Source organism: Aythya ferina, assembly GCF_964211825.1.
Source record: "Aythya ferina genome assembly, chromosome: 11".
In the NCBI taxonomy this organism is placed as follows: domain Eukaryota; kingdom Metazoa; phylum Chordata; class Aves; order Anseriformes; family Anatidae; genus Aythya; species Aythya ferina.
The window spans coordinates 20485334-20506763 of record NC_140307.1 but is presented as its reverse complement, the minus strand read 5'-3'; the positions used below and the strand labels follow the sequence as shown (position 1 = coordinate 20506763).

Below are 21430 nucleotides of genomic sequence, written 5' to 3'. Positions count from 1 at the left end.
GAGAAAAATAGACGTGGCTAACCTGTGAGGAGAGCCATAAGTCAAAGCAAGAATTGTGTGTCCAGTGCAATGGGAAAAGGGTAGCTGAAATGGGGAATTGCAGTCTGAAATTTAATCTGGGTCCTGTAATTTGAACAATGTGCAGAGGACAGAACTGCATACTTTAAAATGCCAAGTAGTAGCTGGGCTTATTTCAGTATATGATGCTGATTCAAGTCATACCAGGTGGAACTGTAGGCCCCTGCCAGGACACAAGCAGAACAGCACAATGGTGAACTACAACTGCTTTTTTCCCCCCACCACATACTTTCCACAGCTGCAGTGAGCTTAAACTTGGCATGGCTTGGGACTGAGCTCAGTGTGTGTGCATCATATTTATAGAGCAGAACTTCTCCACTTCATTTACTCTGCCCTTGCTTGGGCAGAATAATTTGAACATTTGCTCAGTTTACTTGCATCATTTGAAATAAGGCTGTTCCAGCTAAGAAACAATACAGCTGAATTCTGTCTTGTTATGCACCTGTACAAATGTCAGTGGAATCAGTGACATTTACTGGAATAAGCTAATTTTCATCTATTATACTCTGTACATGCAGCATATCTTACAATTAGCGTATGTCCAGAATGCATATCCAAAGCATCTTATATATGGAGTGTACTGTTTTCTTGAAAAGTAGTAAGAGAAGAAAACTGCCAGTGAAGTGACTGAGAATATGCTGACCTTTCATTAGATGTAACCAGGCTGGAGGGATTCTTCAGGTACTGCTTAAACCGGAGCTCAAAAGCCTGCCCTATGGTGTTTATTACTTCCTGCGCCATCCCATTGGGACATTCCAGTATGTGGCATGCTGCAAAGAGACACCTTGCTTTAACTAGGTAAACGCACTTTATACCAGAAAATAGAGCCAAGCTGTAATGCCTACAGCAGAAAAGCTGAGCATGAAATGATGCATCTGGATAACTTTAGGACATTATGCACTTAGGAAGTTGCACTGGGGGTATCTTAATCATAATACCAACTTACACTTCAATAAAAGAAACTCTCCATTTATGGTTTCTTCATGGAGTGCTCCTGCACCTTCCTCCCCAAGCAAGGCAGAGCCCTGATCTTTGGCTGCCTGGGGAAGAATCCTGCCCCAGCACAGGGTCAGCACCTGGCACAGGTGTAGTCCAACCCATGGATCCTCACTTAATTGCACAAAGAATATGACATCTAAAGCCACAGTCTGCATGCCATCACTCCCATCCATACATGGAAGATGGAAATTGTATAGACTATTGGGCTATTCAGTAGTTCTGATTTTGAAACTCAAGGAATTCCTTGGTACAGATAAAGCAATTGCAAAAACATGCATGATAATCTGGAAATTGTTTCCATACCTCTCTGATTAATGGGATCTTTTGCTACATATGCAACATAGTCTGTCGTATCCTTTAGGAAAGAAGAACACAAGTACTTTAAAATTATCATCATGGACAGTAAGGATTGTTCAGCTACCACCATAACAAAGCAACTGAGTATACACGGAGAGATTTTCAGCTTTCAAAAAATACTTCATTCAGGAAAAACTAGAGGTTCTAGCAAAGGGGGCTAAGGATTAGTGATACACTGGTGGATCACACAGTCATTGTGCAGGAATGTTTTTCTTGTAATAAATGCAGTAGACCATTTTGCATTCTTTGGGTTTCTAATAAACTGTGCTTTTAGTTCCAAACTCTGCAACAGAAGAAACTCAGCTGGTGCCTCATCAGCAGACAACACTGCTCTCTTCTGCTGCTCCCACAAAGCTCAAAGCCTCTTCTGTGGAAAGCATCAGAGCTGCGTGACCCCCAGTCACATCTTTTAGCTGGGACAATCCTTATCAATATCTGTGGAATATTAAAAAGTGCAAAAATACTGCAAAGGGCAAGTTAGAATTTTCCCAATTTGTAGCCTGAAGATTGACTTTCAAAGGCATCTTAGAGAAAAAGTTGATCTTTAAAAAATTGCAGAACACAATGCAGATCTGATCTCAATCACTGCTGCCTGATTTTAGATTTTAGGCTGGCTAACATCAGGTTAAATTACCCTGGACCTCAAGGCTGCCGCTGAGATCAGACAACCTCAGTATAATCAGTTGTCTGTTTCAGATTTCTTTTTCCAGTCAGCACTGAAATAACAATCACTTTTTCTTGTGAAACTGAAAAGGGAACTGGCATGGAAAAATTAAAATTTCTGGTCATATTGCAAAAGCAAAGAGTCACTTGATGATTTAGTGTTATAGTAAAAATGGTGAGGTAATGAATAACATTCTTTTAATAATTAAAGATGCATTTTGTTATTTTGGATCTTTAAGGCCGAATGGGGAAAGTGCAATTCGAAGCTTAAAGGCATGGCTCTCTTGAGGGAAGATGCAATCAGCTGGCAGGAAACAAAGGCCCCCATTTGCAATATGCACAAGAACAATCATTTAATAATTCACAATGAATGACACAGGAGGCAGATCTCAGGGTCAGCAGATCTTGCCCTAGATCATTAAAAGCAAAAAAAAAAAAAAAAAAAAAAAATCTCCAAACTTAATATCATTAAAGCAAAGAAAGCTAAATATTTCTCATGCATTTATTGAACACAATTTCCTTCCTTTTCCTCTCAGGGTTTTCTTAAGGCTCATAAATATTTTAGCATACACTCTCAAAATAAATTAGATCTTGAGAGCAACTCAAAAACTAAAGCAACTACAGCAGTACCTGCTATTTTATTATCTTTACAATGTTTAAGTACTTGCATGGATGGCTTTGCTTTAAAATAAAGCCCCCTCTAGAGCAGAATACTGCCATTCCTTAACAGTGAAGAGCAACAGTGAGCTGTGTTCAGGCCGTGAATGTGGAGACAGGTGGAGAGACATGTCCTATGGAAACCATAGCTAGCACATATAAGGGGAGTTTCTGAAAAAAGCTCAACAAGCCACCAGAATTGCCCTGTGTGAAGTGCCACACATAGTTCCCTCCCATACCAAGACCTCTGTTTTACACATTCTCTCAGCTGCACCACCAAGAGCCTGTAGCACATTGTTGTGATAGCACATTCCTTGGAGGTCCTACCACTTAAGCGCTGACCCAGCCCTTGTGTATCCTGTGAGATCTGATGGGATCACTATGTAGGACCAGTGCAGGATAATGATAACAATAATAGTAATAAAAACACCACCACTATAAAAAGGTAAACAAGCCCTGTAGAATTACCCATCCAGCCCACTGCACGTAAGTCACTAAGCATAAGTCTGAAAATGTATCCCTGAATTTTCCAAAGTGGAGATGGTATATAAAGACAATCTATTTAGACAGCCAGCATCTAGGACATAGTACATACTTCAGAGGCAAGACAGATTAAGTGACTACACACATGCTCCCTCCTCACTTCCCACCCCAGCTCCAGAAAGCTCCTGTTTTCAGGCAACTTTGGGCAAAACCTCTCAGAGGGCTCCTTACATCACCACGATGGCCCTCCAGAGAAGATCCATCAATCACACAGGGCTGGTTCCCAGCTATTTTCCCTTGCTTGGTCCCAAATCCAGAGGGGCAGATTTGGTATTTTCCAGTCAAAGCTAGACCTGGCTTCAGCCCCCACGTTATCAAGAACATGACCCAGAGCCTTCTATTTTCCCTGTTTCATAACACAAGAACAAGGAGACATTTAACAAAACTGAAGGGCAGAAAATTCAAAACCGATTAAAAAAATACTGTTTTCACAGAGCATGGAGTGTGAAATTCAGAACACTGGCAGAGCTAGGAACTTGCTGACATTGGAGGAAGGAACAGGTCATGTTTATGGATGACAAATTCTTCACTTACAATCATTTCCAATAAAGGATTTGGAAGAGGATAGAAAACTTCTTGTGTGACAACATCAATGAGTTCATGACTATAATACTAGGAGAAAACCACATGTCTGCAAGCAAAATAATGCCACGTTTGTCTTGTAGGAGTTTTGACTGACTTGAAATTTGTTTAAAATTTACAGGCACTGGTGCTGACCACTTTTGTGACTCAACATAGAACTGATATAATTCCTATGTTTGTGTGTTCTTACATTTAGGGCCCCAAGTCTGGGGACTTCTGAGTGAACTGAGGCTCACTGATGGACAGTGAGAGAAGTAACTCTACCTAGCTATCAAACAACCACTGAATCTCTATTCCATGTGTCCTTTTCCATCTCAGGCCCACTGTTTTATTGTTATCCTGGTCATGATGCAGAAGCATGGCATACTGTTAGTGCTTGTGGATAGGACAGGATGAAATAAAGTATTTGCAGGTACTTCTGTTCTCATAATAATTTCATTATACCTGTGGAAATATATCTTATAAATCAATACTTACTGGGTCACCTCCAGAAGCAAATGAGATGGACTGCATGTGATGGTTGGCAATAATCTGAAAAGCATGACAAAGTAGTTAAACATGCTCATGTGCCACACATTTGGAAAACAGCAGAGCAAGCAAAAAAGTTCATCACAACCCAGTCTATTAATACATGGACACATTATTTGTGAATGAAGAAACTAAAAATAGGAGTATTTTTAGAGACATCCTGTTCACGCTTGGAAACGTCTGATCAAACTTCCTTAAAGCGTTTTCAGAATGAATTCAGCCAACAGCTTCTAACCTGGTCTGTATAAAGCTACATGAGTCTCTTACAGGAGAAAACTGGAAACACTGGATGCTTTTACAAATTCTTGAGAAATTAATTTAGTTTAAAATGACCAAAAATTTTGTTTAAATGCATGGAGTATATAACAGTTGCATTTTTACGAACAGTAACAGTACAAACACTGATACTCTGATCACGTTGTCTCTCGGCACTGGTATCAAGCTGTTATCTGGTAGAAATGTTGGTGGCCAGATCATCCATCAACTTTTCTACATTTCAAACACTACCTCATCTCTGGAGACAAACCGCAATTTATTATAAAATCAAGTGCACAAGATTACACAAGTGGGAACACAGTGAAATGTGGCAGCAGCACAGGAATGGAATAAACAGGATTTCCAATTTGCAAAGGCATAGCAAGAGAAGATCTAGAAAGAGCTCCAAGACAGTCCCCCGAACACCCACATCTGCGGTAACAGGGCACATGAGTGCCTTTGCAAAGAGATCTGTCTGTCCGGCTTAGTCCTGTATCAAACAGGAACAGCTTAGAGGGCCATACTTTAGCTGCCAAACCCCAGTGCTTCGTCTGGCATAGGGAAGCCCTTTGCTGCTGTAGCTGAAAGGAGGGGAAGCCTCAGGCCACAGACCCTTGCTCCTCCTAGCACAGGAGAGCCCCAAGTGCTCAGCCTGGCCTCAGGGCAGTACAACAGGTCCTTAGAGTCAGTGAATCAAAACTACCTCCCCGATGCTCCCCTGCTCCAACTTGGAAGAAAACCCGCTGCTGGCCCTGGGTGAGATCATGCTGGGAGCTGAAGCCAGCAACTGAAGGAGGAATTAGGTGGGCAAGACAAAGCTCCCAGCTGCATCTGCCACGGGGGGTGCACGCCCCAGTCCCACAGTCCCAGGGCAGACCCAGTCTCTCAGGACAATGCCTCAATGGAGCCCAGGGAATCTGTATAGCAAAACTGATTATGCACATATATTGCCCAGCTGTAAAATAGCTTTGAACGACTGCAAAGCCAAGCTCTGACTCATTATTTATGTCAATTTTTTCTTTCCCCTAGGATTTGTCAGAAATTCCAGGAAGGACTAGTGCCTTGTTTATTAGGCACAGTACAGACAGTGACACATTGAGAGAAACAGTTTGCCAAGTGCTTAGAGATCCCTGGACACAAAGGACACTAACACAAACAAAAAGAGCATGTGCCACATCTTGAATTCCCCCCAAATACTCTCATTTTTAAATTCAGAGGAATCACACGGTTCAGCTTCATCAGGCATGCATGGGAAGACTAGGGGGTGCTGCTTTCCACTCAAGTACCCAGCCCTTCTTACAGACATCACAAAAAGAGGAGAATATAGTAGCACAGAGAGAAGGACACTGATTTACATGTATCCTACCTGCTGTGTGTCAACATTAATCAATGTGAGGCTGTTTGTTGAAATGGTCAGCTTTATATTCACGCCAGAAAACTGAAGATTACTTTTGCCAAGTACAGAAGACAGAAACTTAACTGGAGGCTTTGAATACAAACAAAAGAAAGAGACTGTCAACTGGGTTTGTCGGGGCAGAAGTATATCTGAGTCAAGTGGATTTTACAGCATTTTATTGAGAATTTAAAGGGAACAGGGATAATGTCATGGTCAAACACAAGTAGACTTTCTAACAAATATCAGCTTTGAGTATGACTCGTGTACATGTTTATTATGTCAATAATCGGGAAAAGTTTTAAAGAAACAAAAAAACATGGAGCTAAATGTTATAGCTGGCTCAGGAGTTCAGAATGTGTAATTTTCCCACCAAACTCAGCCTCATTTCCTGAGGATGAAGTGTTTTGGAGTAAATCAAGAAATTCTCTCATGCATTCATTTTTCAGGAACATGTTGGTTCACCCTTAGCTCCACGGTTACAGGAGGAAACCAATAACCTCCCGTGAACACTGCCCCACAGCAGCCACTTGCACTGACTCCCCCTGCATGCTAGCTATTAAATAAATGACAGGCCCATTAAACACTGCCTTTCTCATTGTGCTTATTTTTTCAATATAAATAAAAATCGGGTAATCCTCTAGTGAAGGAGCTCCCTTTCACTGTCCAAAAGAGCTCCTACATTTTACCTGCCAGAGCCTAGGATTTGCTAAGCACTGAGCCCTGCAAAGGCTGGTAGAAGCAGGAGCTCCAGGCAGAGCACTAACCCTGGTGAGAAGAGGTCCAGCACAACCTCAGCACCCAGAAAAAGCAGGCTAAGCATCCTGCTACAAACACTTCCATGTTATACCAAGCTCACATGAATTAACATGCACTCCACCATGGGCTGAATCTTGTTGGGGTATCATGTATCAGGCTTATCAGAAGCAGATACAGAAAAGTAATCATTCAGCTAAAACTGTATTTACCTTCCGCTTCTTTATCGCTCCATTTGTACCTGATACGGCTTCACACAGTCGACTTATTGCTTCCCTACAAATAGAAAAATACAGCATAAACTGTTGGATCATTTAACATGCATCAGCTGTAACAGGGCCAGCAACCTTGTGATTTATTGTTATAATTCCACTTAGAAACACTTAAATCTTCCGGAAAGCCTTTCACAGTTGTTTTTCCTTCTTTATCCCAGGGTTAAAAAAAAAAAAAAAAAAAGTATTACAGTATTTAATGAAACACAATAATTCAACAGCCTGCTTTGGGTTGATTCTTTTTCTTCACAAAATGTACCAGTGTCACCTAATGAAAATTCTTTGTTAAAAAAAAAACAACAACAACAACAAAAAACAGCTAACCACAATGAAACTCCAAGGACCTCATGCCTTCAAGTCCTTTTTCTCAGTAAGGTTTTCTCAGTAAGGCAGAGCTCTTATTGTCAGGGAGGGCTCCTGCCTGCCTTAATCCATTTGATTTAGAGCACTACGGGTGTGCTGAATGAGCCCAGCTGGGTGCTCTTATGGGCTTCCTGGTGTTTGGGGTTTCTCTTTAAAAAAAAAAAGAAATATTTCATCTGCACTTCAGCCAATTTCCCACACTTTTCTCTCACAGGAACATTCTTGCTTCCCAGCCTACCCTGTTTGGGAGTTATGCATGAACATTTCCCAGCACTGCCCTTGCTAGGTGTGACAGTCATTCCAGGATTTGGTACCTGGGCTGCTGATAACACATCTCTTTGTCAAACTGTGACATTCTTGGCCAAACCACTGGTTAGATATATACATGCACACCAAAAATAAGAGTGTCTTTGAGTGTTGCTGTCAACAGTTCTATATCCCTCCATGCAGAAGACTTTTCTTGGGGAATACTGCATAAATCTTTCCCTTTTTAAGGTGCAGGTGCATGGTTTGCTCAGCTGAAGCTAGATTTCAAGGCCACTTCTCCAAGGCAAGGGGTTTTATGATAGTGTTTTGAAAAGTCATGGTTCAGGGGGGGAAATTTGGTGCTGTAATCAGCTTTGCAACTTCTGTTCCAAATCTGAGGTCTCAGTTTCATATCTTTCCATCTCTAGCAGGTATTTCCCAAATCAGATGTCCTTTCCCAGACACACAGTCATCTCTGTGGTGCTTCTTAGGAAGCATAAGCGTAAGGCATAAAGTACCAGTGGTCTGTACCAGAGACAGCTAAATTACTCAATATATCTAAGTGTTGTGCTGCATCTATTTCCCATGTTTCATGAAAGCAAGTTCTGATACACAATCAGTCAGGCGACTGGCTTCCACATATAGAACACTTGACAGTCCTGATGGAGGTTAGCATGGCAGCTGGGGAAAAAATCTTTTATTGGCAGCCATAGACTTTTCCTGGACTGACACTTATTGTTTTGAAGCCAATGGAAAAATGGTGACTGACTGGGTTGGGATGTGCTTAGCAGATTTCCTTAACTTTCCTGGACATCCTGGAGACAAGGAAAGGCTGGGTCTGCTGCAGCATGCCACAAATTCCAGGATCCAACCCAATAGCCTTATCTTGATAATCCAGGAATCGCAGGTGTTACTGGTGCAAATTTTCCATGTGTCAGCCTTGGACAATGTCTGGGGAGCCAAAGACACTGCTAACAGCACAAAGCCACCTTGATGGGTCTGACCTGCAGCCCGTGACCCTTCTGGCCACCCAGAACCTGTGCCAAGGTTGTGGAGGGCATCCCACAGCCCCGTCCTGCAGCCAGCGCTTCACACTGTACCTCCTGTATGGGCTGCCTTGGCCCGAGTTCAAACTTGGGCTTTCACAGGTTTGGATTTCATTTCATGCTTGAGGGGAAAGGAATTAGTTTGTTTAATTTTTTTTTTGTTTATTTTACTGTGTTATTACCCAACAAGCTAATTAGGAAACAAGCTAGTTAAGAAAGTCCATCTATTTTCAGATACTGGCGGGTGCATGGGTGGAACATGCTGCTGGGCTTTTCCAGAGAAAGCTTCCTTTCAGAAAGGCTAAAAATTGCCAGGTACATCCCAAGCAGCACAGTCAGCCTGAGGCCTGTGCTGGGCCTGAGGAGCAGGGGTGGGCCGCAAGCACCCAGCATGGTGCCGCTGACCCCTGGCATCTCTGCTGGCCCCAGCACGGCACCCCACAGATGTAGCTGAATTATGTGAGCATAAAGCACTGGAGATTGCTGATATTAAATGGAGTCTTCCCGTCAGATGAAGTCCTGAGAACCTGCAGACTTCACCAAGGGCAAAGTAACAAAAATGTAGTGAATATGTTCTGAGTGAAACCAGCAGCAAAGAAGATGAGCATTGTAGTGGGCTACACAAGATGTTTCAGATTCAGTTTACAAACACAGACTTTTTTTTTTACCCTTTTAAAGCAAAGCATTTCCCCCTACACAACCAAAAATATGCTTTTGAAGTGAAATCCTGGCATCCCTCTCATTTTGTTCCTTTTTTATTTCAGTGTTACCCATAGAAAGGCCAAAGCTAAACAAAATGGGAACAGCATCCTGCAGGATGATCTTGCAGATTCCAATGATCTGTTTGGAAAATGAGAGCTCATCTTCTCATTCAATATTAAAGGAAATTAAAATCAGAGCCAAGACATTAAGGCATTGGAGCCTTCAAGTCTAGCTCCACCTAGAAAGAAAACCAGATACTGAACAAATTGGAAAAACAGGGAAGTCTTCTATTTTGGTGACAAATGAGTTCCTGCATGCTTCAAGCAGCCTGTGCAGAATAAGGAGTTGCAGGCAAAGCTGTCCACAGCTGATCCCATTCTGCTACAAGAACATCTTGTCACTGCCCACTTCACCCTGCTCTGAAGCAATTGTCCAGAAAACAGGAACAAAAATGTAGGCAAATCATTTCTACTTAATAGTTTCTATTTTCTCTCTTTACAGAATCACAGTAGAGGAAGTCATCCTCTCACAGCTATTCCTTGCTGTTTATCTGTGGATGGTTTTCCAGATGATCTAACAAACCTCAAATATTATTTTAAAGATGTGAGAAGCGGCCATTTGATAACACCTTGTCCTGGTTTCAGTTAGAACAGAGTTAATTTTCTTCCTAGTAGCTGCTAGAATGCTATGTTTTGGCTTAGGATGAGAATAGTGCTGATAACACCCCAATGTTTTAATTGTTGCAGAGCAGTGCTTATACTGAGCCAAGGACATCTCAGCTTCTTGCTCTGTCCTGCCAACAGGCAGGCTGGGGGTGCAGCAAGAGCTGGGAGGGGACAGACCCAGGACAGGTGACCCAAACTAGCCAAAGGGGTATTCCATACCATCTTACGTCATGCTAAACAATATATAGGGGTGGCTAGCCGGGGGGAGGGGGGCCGGACTGCTCGGGGTTAGGCTGGGCATCGGTCAGCGGGTGGTGAGCAATTGCATTGTGCACCACTTGTTTGTACACATTAGTAGTAGTAGTACTATTATCATCATTGTATTATTATCATCATTGCATTATTATTATTATTGTTATTATTATTGTTGTTATTATTATTATTGTTATTATTATTTTCCTGTCTTATTAGACTGTCTTTATCTCAACTCACGGGCTTCACTTTCCATTTCTCTCCCCCGTCCCAGAGAGGGAGGGGGGAGGGTGAGCGAACGGCTGTCGTGTTTAGCTGCCGGCCAGGTTAAACCACGACACACCTTGCTGCTATAACTGAATACCTCTCCATTTCAGTCACTCCCATGGGGCAGGCAGGCCTGACCTGGACACTGCACACTAGGAAGAAAAGAAATTCTGGAAATAACCGTGATAAACTGAAATAGGATTTTCTGTGCCTTCTTCCTGGAAACCTGCTATTAATTCCTTCATACAGCTGTTTGTTTTCAGTCACTTGCTTGGGCAAGTCTCTCCTTTTAGATCTGCCAGATGGCATACACCTGTGTAGGCCTTGTAGTTGTTCTCAGACGAATGTGCAGCTTCATGCGTTCAGGCATTTGCTTGTCCATTTTACACTTGCCAAATCGGAGACAGCAGCAGCAGATGTGGCCTTGTTATTCCAGTCATGTTGCTGCTTTTCCTTTCTCTCCTCCTTGTCACTCATCCCAAAGCAAAGCACTTTGCGTTTGTTTTTCTTTTAAATCACACTGAATGTGATAACTCCACTGACATACTCTGTGGCAATTCCTCTTGACCCGGGAACTACAGAATGAAATCAGGAGAGCTGTGAGGAATTTAAATCGTTCTTCTAGGCTAAGGCAAAGAAAACCTTGCTCCTCGACAACTTGGGCATCTCTTGCCATGTGGAGTGGCATCACTGTCTGTCAGTCTTGTGGTGCCCATGCAAAAACAATAAACCAACCACTGGTAATTTGCACAGAAAGTTTTTGCTTTTCATAATGAAAGGGAGAGATTTGGGTCAGCTCCTGAGCGAGCAACCATGGTCAGCTCCACAGCTCCGGGGCTGAGCTGGGCCAGCACCACAACCCCTTACAGCCAGTGGGCGCTGCAGAAGCCGGGGACAGAGTGGACTTGTGGTTGCTCACCCAGGCCCAAGGGCTCTGCAGCCCTTGTCACTCCCATTTTTGGCACTCGTAACCTTTAAATCAGCTCAGCTGTACAGTCAAATCCAGACTTCTACTCTGGGGCTGCACCTCTGGAGTAAGCCCCACCACAGACGCTCCTTCGAGCGTGCGTGCAGGAGGGGAAGCACAGTACTGACAGAGAGCCGCTTTGTTGATTATTTCCCCAAATGAGAGCAAAAGAAGAGTGAAGGGCTGATGTAAGCAAGTAAGCATGCTGCTTAAGATTTGCTTTTAAGCATCAAGGGCTCTGCCTACACTATCTAACAGAAAGGGATTGTGTGTCTCAACAAAGTTGAAATTAATCTCCCAAACAAAGTCAGCCTTCTTCGACCGGTTGCTCCACCAGCCTGTTTCAGCCACCCCTCACCCCAGCCTGTTTCAGCCACCCCTCACCCCAGCCTCACTGCCTGACTACTTCCAAGATTGCAAGTCAGTGCCCTGACCTGGGATACAGAATCCCCTTTCCCATAAATGTCCAGATACCAAGCTTGATTTAACAGAACTGGAAGACGCATAAAAGGAAAAAAGCTGGACAAGGGGAGGGCAAGTCAGGGTCCGGCTTAGGTGTGGGACAGGCAGAGCTGCCACCTCCACAGCACAGGGGCTCCAGCCCCAGTGCCTTGTGCTGTCAGCAGAAAGCACGGCGTGCTCACAGTGACCACCCTTAAAAATAAAAAGCCTCTCGAGCAGAGGAGCCTGCTACCCTTATTGTTATTTGTTGGCACTGCTCTTGTCATCTCCATGTAACTTGGGTTCGCACATTTTTGAGAAACAGAAGGGACATAATAAGAGCAAGAGAGTGCTATGATGAGTCTCCCACCCTCAGTTAAACAAAGATGTGTGGCACAGCGAAACCGCCTGGGCAGGGCTGACCTGGAAAATTGACAGCATCAGCCTCACATTGTAGCCCTGGGAGCCAGGCACACAACTCGTGGCTGGGTTTGACATGGCGTCTCCCTGCACAGCACTCAGCAGTGCTACATGTGGGTCTAGCCCATCCCAGCAAGGCTTCAGCTGAATGCAAATGACCCTGAGTTTACTACAGACTGGATTTAAAACCAGCTGATCCAACTGGTGTGGAAGGGAACAAGGATTTTCTTAAATTCATCTAAATCTGGAGTATATTTTCCCACAATGGACAACAGTGAGGTATAAATCACAGTGAGATGATTCAGAGCCACCCACCCTTGTCATTACGTCTTGCAGCACTGGCGGGTGAGTTCTGTGAGCTTTAGCTGCAGGACTTCAGGATGTTGTCACCCCAGTGCTTGGACCAGCCTGTCTGCTAGAAGTCACCAGCCCAGACTGCAGCTCTCACCATGGGTGAGGGCAGCATCTCAGCACTGCATTAGCCTGCTAATTTGGGTTGCAGACTGTCAGAAAGCTAGAAGAGAAAACTGCTGCAGCGAAACCTCCTCTGCCAAGCTCCTCACCACACAGCTGCCAGGGCCAAGGGTAAAGAGCATCCCAGTGCCTGGCTCTTCCCTTGCTGCACTGCAGTCATTCAGCCTGAAGGCCCCCACGGTCTCACAAGTCATTCACATCACTGGGGAGGCCACTTTCACCTTCCTTCGCCCTGTGCCAGGTCCGAAGGTAGGTCTGCATGCTGCCCAGAAACATCACACTTATGTGCCCAGACAGAACGTATTTTGGAAGTCCCAGTTCTTACCATCTCTGGTAAGTGACTCTGAAAGTGCAAGTATGGCAATAAACTGGAAAGTAAATCCTTCACGTTCAACTCCTTTGACTCCTCACAACACTTCAACAAACATCAGTTTGTTGACTTTTCCAACATGCGTGTTAGGTAGGTAAAAAATAGCTTTAATTTTAGAGATCAGAAGACTAAGAATGCAAATAGACATGCAGCAAGGCAGGGAAGAGACATAATTAGAGACCTTGTCTGCATTACTTTAAAACAGAGCATGGCCCTTTGTTTACTGAAATGCCATCAGAGAAAAATACGGTTTTACCAGTACAAATAACACAAATTATTAAAATTGAACCATTTCCAGTAAGTCTTTGGTTGTTGTATTGAGCAGGCCATCTATAAAGTTACTCGCCTGGGAGAACAATAGAATAATCAATGCTATTGTCACTTAGTTTGTAATCGATCAAACTTTAAAGTTCACATGCATGAGCTCAGCACTTCAACATTCGGTTTGCAAACAGCTTAATTTTGAATTTCTCATACACAAAAGAGCCTCTTAAGGTCAGCAGTGGCATTTTTTGTAGGTGATGGAAATATTTCCATTGTTAAGTTTTCACATAGCCCTGTTTAACAAAACCTTACTATTTGGGCCAAATTTAAGTTGGCAACTTCTCTTTAGGCAGTAATTCATATTCATTATTTTCCAGACAAATCGTCCAAATCTCTGTTTTCTAAGTGTAGCAATACACACAGTCCATATCTTACAAACAGGAGATAACCTCACTTTCTGGCTTATGCTGTTGATGAATATGAGTGGGTCTGAACATGCCAGCCTGATTACTCTGGGCAAAAAACTACCACATTTCTGGTTTTGGTCAGTAAACAATTAGGGTGAGGGAACTATATTTGTATCTCAGGCACTTCTTCATATACATGTGCAGGAACTGGGTCAGTGTGTGCTTGTGCTGATTGTAATTGTCAACAACTGCTGATTGAGTGCAATATATAGGCATTTAAGGACTCCAGTTTTTCAGTTTCTTCCTTTTAGCTGATAACTCTGGGAGCCAATAGGTAGAAGTTTAACACATAGTTCTTCATGCTCCTTTCCTGTCTCCAGACCGTTTGATATGAACACTTCAGGAAGCAAAAGAGCATCTGTAAATCATCTGCCAGCAGGAAGGAAGAGCTGGGCAGACACAGGAAGCCTAAACCACACTTCTGGCATCCTCAGCATGAGCCATGCCAGAAGAATGGCTGAGGGGAGGAGGGAACATGTACAAGGCAGTGCAAAAATACTCTGCATGCAGCCAGCCCTCCAAGAAGCATTTGGAAGCACAGGGGCCAGGGTGCTGGGAGCCATACTGCAGGACCATGAGTGCACCCCAGTAGCATGCAGCTCTGAGCTGGGAAAAAGGTGTTTATTTGGAAAAGTACTCCTGCATGCACTTACAGACACAGGGACTATATGAGTAAAAATAAAGCTGGGCTGCTCTGCTCCTGACAGGACATTTCAAGAACCCCACACATGCATACCTTGATAGTCTATACCCAGTGACTGGCAGCAATGCAAGCTGCAGAAGTTGCAAGCTTCTTGAAAGACCACCAAAATATTTCATGTTTAAACTAATTTCCAGTGTATCTGAGACCAAAATATTCATCTTTTTCTGATTTGCAGCCTGGAAGCTTAGGCTCAAAGTACTTCTGGAAATTACTGCATTTCAGCATGTTTTCCCTGTGTCTCCACTTCCAACTGAATCTGGCCTTGGTGCAAACAGGGCCAAGCAATGTCATATCTGACAAAAAATCATTAGCCACTCTGCATCAGGTGTGAAGCAGAGAGAAGGCAGCAGCAGAGATGCCTGTGAGCACCCAGGCTCAGTGTCTTGGCCACCCGCAGCAGCACCAGGCTGTGGCAGCACCCACAAATTCACCCTGCACCCCGGGTGAGCCAAGTGGCAGTGCTGAGCCCACACTCACGGCCTGGCTGCTGCCAGAACCCAAGTTGCTGGGTATGTCTGTACCATGCTGCGACTGCAGGGGCATTCTCTCCATATCCAAAGCAAGAACTGGGAGAGAAATGAGGTCTGTGGCTGAAACAATTCAGTCCCCAGTGCAAATAGCCTATTGTAATGATCAAATATTTCAAGTCATCACTTGGGGAAAAGAAAAATAAAGCATGCAAACTCCTATTCAAAAGAGTCTATGAGCTTGGCATGAGCCTGTGGCTTTATACAGAAATCAGCACTCAGGCTTTTAATTCTTGTGCTGAATTTCAGTTTGACAGTGCCTACCTGGTGACTTGCGTTCGTGTGCCAAAGTCCAGGGACCTCATTGACTGCAGCACTTCAATGCAGCCCATGTACTAGGGAAAACAAAGAGACAGAGAGAAATGATGACTGTGTTTATATCTGCAAAACAGGCAAGAGGAAGGGTCACAGAAGAAAGCAAATGTGATTTCAGTCCACTGAATATATGCAGAATCAGAGTCTAAACAGAAAATCAAATCAGCCATTCTAAAGCAACTTCATAATGTATCTAGTTTTACTGAAAAGTGTACAGAACAGAACTTCCACAACAGAGCACAAAAAAGAAGTAAAGCACTCTGGAGACACAAAATTCAATCCTTCCTTTTTCCTAATTCAGGTTATTCTCACTGATTAGCCTGAGTCATTGAGCTGGGAGGAATACTGGAGTGAAATTCTCCCACGAGCAGAGGATGTCTGGGTGTCTGCAGGACCACTGCACTCAGCCTCTGTGCAGAAGAGCTGAACGTCCCTTTGGGCAGTGAGAGGCATTACTAGGCATGAGGAAAACCACTGGCTCCATGCTGCTGCAGGTCTGATGACAAATAACCTCTGCAGAAGATGAAGGAGGTAGGGTTGCAATTCAAGATCATAGCAACAGCTCTTAAGAGCCTGCACTATAAACCAACCTGCTTTGAATTAGAGGTTGAGTCTCACACTTCTCTTGTATGGGGCACAGCTAGGGGCTCTTTCTGTACTCATTTGGGATTTGCATAGGACAAATTTTCAGAAACATTGTGACGGTGGGTGAGCCCACAGACTCCTTTGACATTATGCACAAACCTGTGGAACATTTTCATCTCAATGAAGTGCACCAGGCTAAATCTATCTGCTGAGTTTACCTCTACTAAAACACAGCTTACTAGTTCCTTCAGCATTTTTGTTGATAGCCATCTCTGTTATTAAAGTGCTCAGATATCTCCATTCCACAGGGTCGGCATAGGTCTGTGCTTCCCAGTTGGCACCCCCTGCTCCATTACGAAATATTTGCCTGGGAATGGAGCTTTTGGGAGCATCCCAATCTGACCATGGACTGCAGCAACAGCCCACCCCTGCAGACCTCTCCTGCAGAGAGTCAAAGCTTCTGGGATACATCAGAGAGACTGGAAATCCCAAGCAGACGTGCACACTCTGTCCTCTTGTTCTGAATGGACAGAGGAAGCACTGTCTGCCCATAGAAAGGCCCTGTATTTACCTCCTCTGCACCAGGCTGCCCGTGAATTGATTCTTCTGCTGGGACGTTCAGGCGGGGTTGGATTTAGGTATCTGTTTCAGCTTTGTAGATTTTCAGAAATGACTGTGTTAAAAAGAGAACGTATGTCTGCAGTCAAGCAGGGATTCCACAACAATGGTATTATCCCTGTTTTGGTTTCTTTCCAAATAGCAATGCAACCCTTGGGAGAACTCCAGAATTAGGTCAGAGCCCTGGAAGGACATCGATAAGAATCTGAAGGGTTTGCAGAACTGCTTCCCTAATGAACATTAAATGACTTTGTAAAGGACTCGGAGAGCTATCTTACTTGTTAAAGGTATTCCTGCTTAACGGGAACAAAGCAAACACAGAAAATATGTCTAGAGCCTCAGCTTATAGCATGGCAGAGACCTCTGATCCTATAGGATAAGGTCAAGCATCCTGTAAGCTGTTTGGGTGCTCATTGAGAACAGAAATATTTAGAGGATTAGGTGAGTCATATGCTGATAAGTGAGTCCCCACTGCATCCTGAGCAGATGCGTGGGAAGCTACTCTAAGCAAAGATGTAAAATCAATATTGTTTTTTTGCATAAGTGACCCTGAGTGAAGCTGAACTTATCAATGATTCACAAAAGACCTTTTTTTTCCCCTTAAAAGCCTAAGCAGGGGAGTGCATTACCATGGCACGTCACTGCATCTCTCATTTGTTTTTGTTGCCACTGACTATCTAAACCAGCACAGCCAGTAACAGCCAAACCTCCCCATCCCAGCAGAAGGAGTACAGCAGAACCACAGAGCCCTGGGCAGGGGGAAAACAGGCTCACAGAGCTGGGGAGAAGCCTGGGGAGTGCTTAGAAAAGACAATGGGATACTGGAAGCCTATTAAAGAAAACAAAAGACATCTCTGAGGAAGAAACAAGAATTAAAAAACACAGATGGACAAGATTAACCCCACCACAGAAGGCCCTGCAGAGACCAGCAACACAACCAACGTACCAGAGTGTGGCAGGCAGCTGCAGCAGCACTCAGCTGCACGAGAGCCGTCCGCCCCATAAGGGGCTACAGCTACCTGCAAGGCGTTTTTGTAACATAGGGACAGTGGTATCGAGGGTTCAACCGTGGTTTGAGAGGGGAGGGAAAGGCGACTTGTGCCTGGGCTCCTGAGCACATGAGGTGTGGTGTCCAAGCAAGGCATTTTGCCTTCCAAAGCCCACAGATCTGACAGCAGTGGGATCAAGAGGTCTTGCCAGGATGAGCAATGGCTCTCAGGAGAGAGAGGAGACACTCATTGTCCCTGCTGGCAAGGGAACAGCTCCTCTAATGGCAACATGTGCCAAGCTCTGTTCCCCATCTCTCTGCTGGGGCTGAAGAGAGCATCTGCACTGGGGGAGCTTCATCTCTCAGGGTTTGAAGGGGATGATGATCTGGGTATGTTTCTGTTTCATCATGCCGCAGCGTCGGGGGGAGAGCAGGGTGGTTCCTGGAGATGCACATCTTCTCACATCTCTTCGCAAGAGATGATGGAGAACGACTGCAGGCAGGATGATGGCTGTGTGGGAGGAGATGTGAATGCACCGGGCAGGGCTTGCATGAATAAGCTTTTGAGGCGCCCTCTAATAGAGCCCCATGTCTCGTTTCATTCCTTTCCATAACACAGTGGCTCCAGCTCCAGCCTAAATGTCAGCCAGTGATTCACCGGCACCAACAATACCAGCAGCAGCTGATGGAGCTCCTGATTAAACAACGCGGCTGTAGCCGTGCAATTGGACTTACTAGTTAGCAGGCGCTAATTCATAAGTAATGCCTAGAGCAAGTACTACAGACCCTAGAGCCATCTAATGAGGAATCCAGGTGACAAGTTTTGCTAGCAGAGGCAACGAGGTAACACACTGCTGCTAAACAGCCTCTGCCCAAATGTAGGTTAGGCTGCACTCAAATTCCCTAAAAACAGTACAGATGCCAGGGCAGAAACCCATCTCGAGCAGCAGCATTGTGTGCAAATGAGCATGGCGGGAATACTGCTCCCATCCAGACATTTATTTTCCCAGCACTGCTTTAACAAGGCATTTCTGAAGTAATGGGACAGGATTTCTGAGCCACCTACCCCCCTTTTCCCTTGCAGGATGAGGGCTGCCAGGTGGGGAGCACCTGAGTGTGCCCCTGGGCAGGGGCTCTCTGCTTCTCAGGGCTGGGGCTGTGTTCTGCTGTGATGGTTTTGGGCAACTCACCGAGCTTGTGATGGATCCAGCAGGAAGGGAAACTGGGCATAAATGAGCAGCAGCCAGCAGCACGTGGCAGGAGCGTGGTGCTGGAATTGAGACTGGCCTCTACCTCTCACACCAAGGAGAAACAGCCCATGCCTCTAACAGTAAGTGTGGCATGCTTGGTTCGCTTTAGCACTTGCTGCTGGCGCGAATCCCACCACATTTCTGGCTCCCTTTCCTTTCTTTCTGATAGGGTGCCCCAGGTCGTGGAGGGGCCAGCTACCAGCCAGGGAGCAACACAAATTGCTGCAGACAAGCACCTCGCTCCTCAGCATCAAGCATGCTGCCTTCCCCCAGCAGGCAGCAGCCCCTCCCCACGCTGGGAGCAAACTCTGCTCTTCCATCCCTCCTGAAACCAGCAGAGAGGCAAAGGCAGCCCAGGGCAGCAGCCATGCACAGCAGGGCATTGGTACCCTCTGGACCAGAGAGCACAAAAACTCTAGCAGAAAGAGATGGCTAACAGCCTGGACAATGTCACAGGAGAAAAAAGCTCATAAAAGCCCATTAAACATATCAAAAGCCACAACCGGTTTGTCAGTGTTGGCTTAAGCTTCTGCACTGCAGAAGTTTCTGGGGCTGGTGAGTGCTGAAGGCCCTCCTTGCGTGCCTGTCCTGTGCTCATCTTCTTCCTGCTAGCAGCACATGGACAGACAGGTCTGTCCCACTCCTCCTGGCCATGTGGCACTCCTTCTTCAGGGGCAGCAAGCTGCAGCTTTTGTATCAAAGAGTGGCTTTTGCTAAACAGAAAATTTGCTGGAGAATTTGACCCTTCCATTCAAGGGTTTTCAATTTTTAAATAAATGTTGAGAAAAAAACAGGGGAATTTTAATGAATGTATATATGTGTGTGAGTGTGCACATATATACATATATACACATTTTAAATGTATGCACACACTTTTTTTTTTTTAATATATACACACATACATTTTCCCTTTCTTTTTAGTTTTGTGCTGAAAAAGCACTAAAGCACTTCCTGCACTGGGGCCAGGCTGTGGCAGACATGGTTCAAAAGGAACCTGACCCAGCAAATGAGTGTGGGCCACGAAGGTGCTGTTTGGTGTTAAGGGATGATTACCCAGAGAAGAGCATCGGTCTCGGAAGCCATTATGGCTGTGGGACAAGGGGTGCCCCAGCAAGTGCTGCACCCCTGAGCCCCCAGCCTAGCCCAGCATTGCCATCCCAGCACCCCAAGCCTATGGTTCATGATTCATGGCTGCTGCCCTGAAGCCATGAGCCACCAGAGCTGATCTCCTTCCTTCAAGAGGAGCACAACCACAAGTCCAAGATCTGTTTTTAAAGATAACTGCACGGGGATAACTGCACTGGCTCTGTTAAAATACCGATATTTGGGCTCTTTATTATTCACACAAGCGGTTCAGGGGAGCAGGCACAGTCAGGGGTCTCAACATCCTTGACAGAGCCCAGGTGACGTGGCTGAGAGACAAGGGGCCAAGACACCAGTGGCCATCTCCACCTGGAGATGCCACTCCTCAAAACCAGCCCCAGAAAGATGATTTCTGCCTTGCTCTAGTCTGTAGGTGACAGCTTTTGATCTTTTTATTCAGCAGATCATTGTTTTTCCAAGATACCTACAGATGCTCTCCATGTAAGCATCAAATCCTCTTCAGACTCCACTCAAGATTGTAAAGCCAAAGATCTCTGGAGAAAGGAAGCTTGGGGAAAGGAGTTTAGTATCCCTTGCTGTGATGATAAGGCTCTGAAGCCCCCAAGCTTCTTCCTTACCTACCTGCTTGTCATTAAAGGGGCTGTTTGAAAAACCACAGTGTTTTGCCACAATGCATTTTGACTCACATTAGCAGCGCTCCCGCAGCTCTCCTGGGCTGGCTCATGCAGCCCCGCACCACCCCGCCAGCAGCAGCAGCAGCAGCAGCAGCAGCAAGGTGCAGCAGAGTAGCAGGAAAACATTTCCCTGCTGTCCTGGGAGGTCCCTGCCAGCAAAACCCTTTCAGAGAGATTTCCCCATGAAACATCGTGACCCCGGAAAGACCAGCAGAAAAACATACTGGACCTGCAGCCTGGGGAGCAGCAGGAGGGGACGACCCCTTCCTCACATCTCTTGACCTTCCTGTCAAGCTGGGCTCTGGTTTTGCTTCTCCTTCTGCGTTTTTTGTTTGCCTGGTCTCTGGAGGGTAACACTTCGCTACCTCTGCTCTCGGGTCTGGGCCACCACAGAGACCTGGGAAATCCCCCTGCACATTACCTTCTCCTCCCCGTGCCAGAAACCTCCTTCTGTAGGTGCGCCTGTGCCAGTAGCACCTCATCATCTGAATCCCTGCAGCTACTTCAAAGCCTCAGATGTGGGCGCTGTAATATCCGTACCACGAACAGGCAGGTGCCACAAGCCTGTGCATCGTGACACCGAGACACCATGACACGACACCGTGTCACCACTTCAGTCAGCTGAGCAAAAGCCCAGCA

General features: G+C 45.2%; 1 protein-coding gene across 1 annotated transcript in view; it reads right to left on the bottom strand.

Annotated features, from left to right (window-relative positions):
- The window catches only part of SHC4 (SHC adaptor protein 4), a 32434-nt gene that overhangs the window by 8260 nt on the left and 2744 nt on the right, over positions 1-21430 (bottom strand). Inside the window, exons 2-7 of the mRNA XM_084531966.1 lie at positions 15522-15592; positions 7024-7087; positions 6029-6148; positions 4357-4410; positions 1381-1432; positions 722-848 (exon numbers count right to left, since the gene is read on the bottom strand). Coding sequence (XP_084388092.1) covers positions 722-848; positions 1381-1432; positions 4357-4410; positions 6029-6148; positions 7024-7087; positions 15522-15592 — 488 coding nt within the window. The remainder of the gene's footprint in view (positions 1-721; positions 849-1380; positions 1433-4356; positions 4411-6028; positions 6149-7023; positions 7088-15521; positions 15593-21430) is intronic.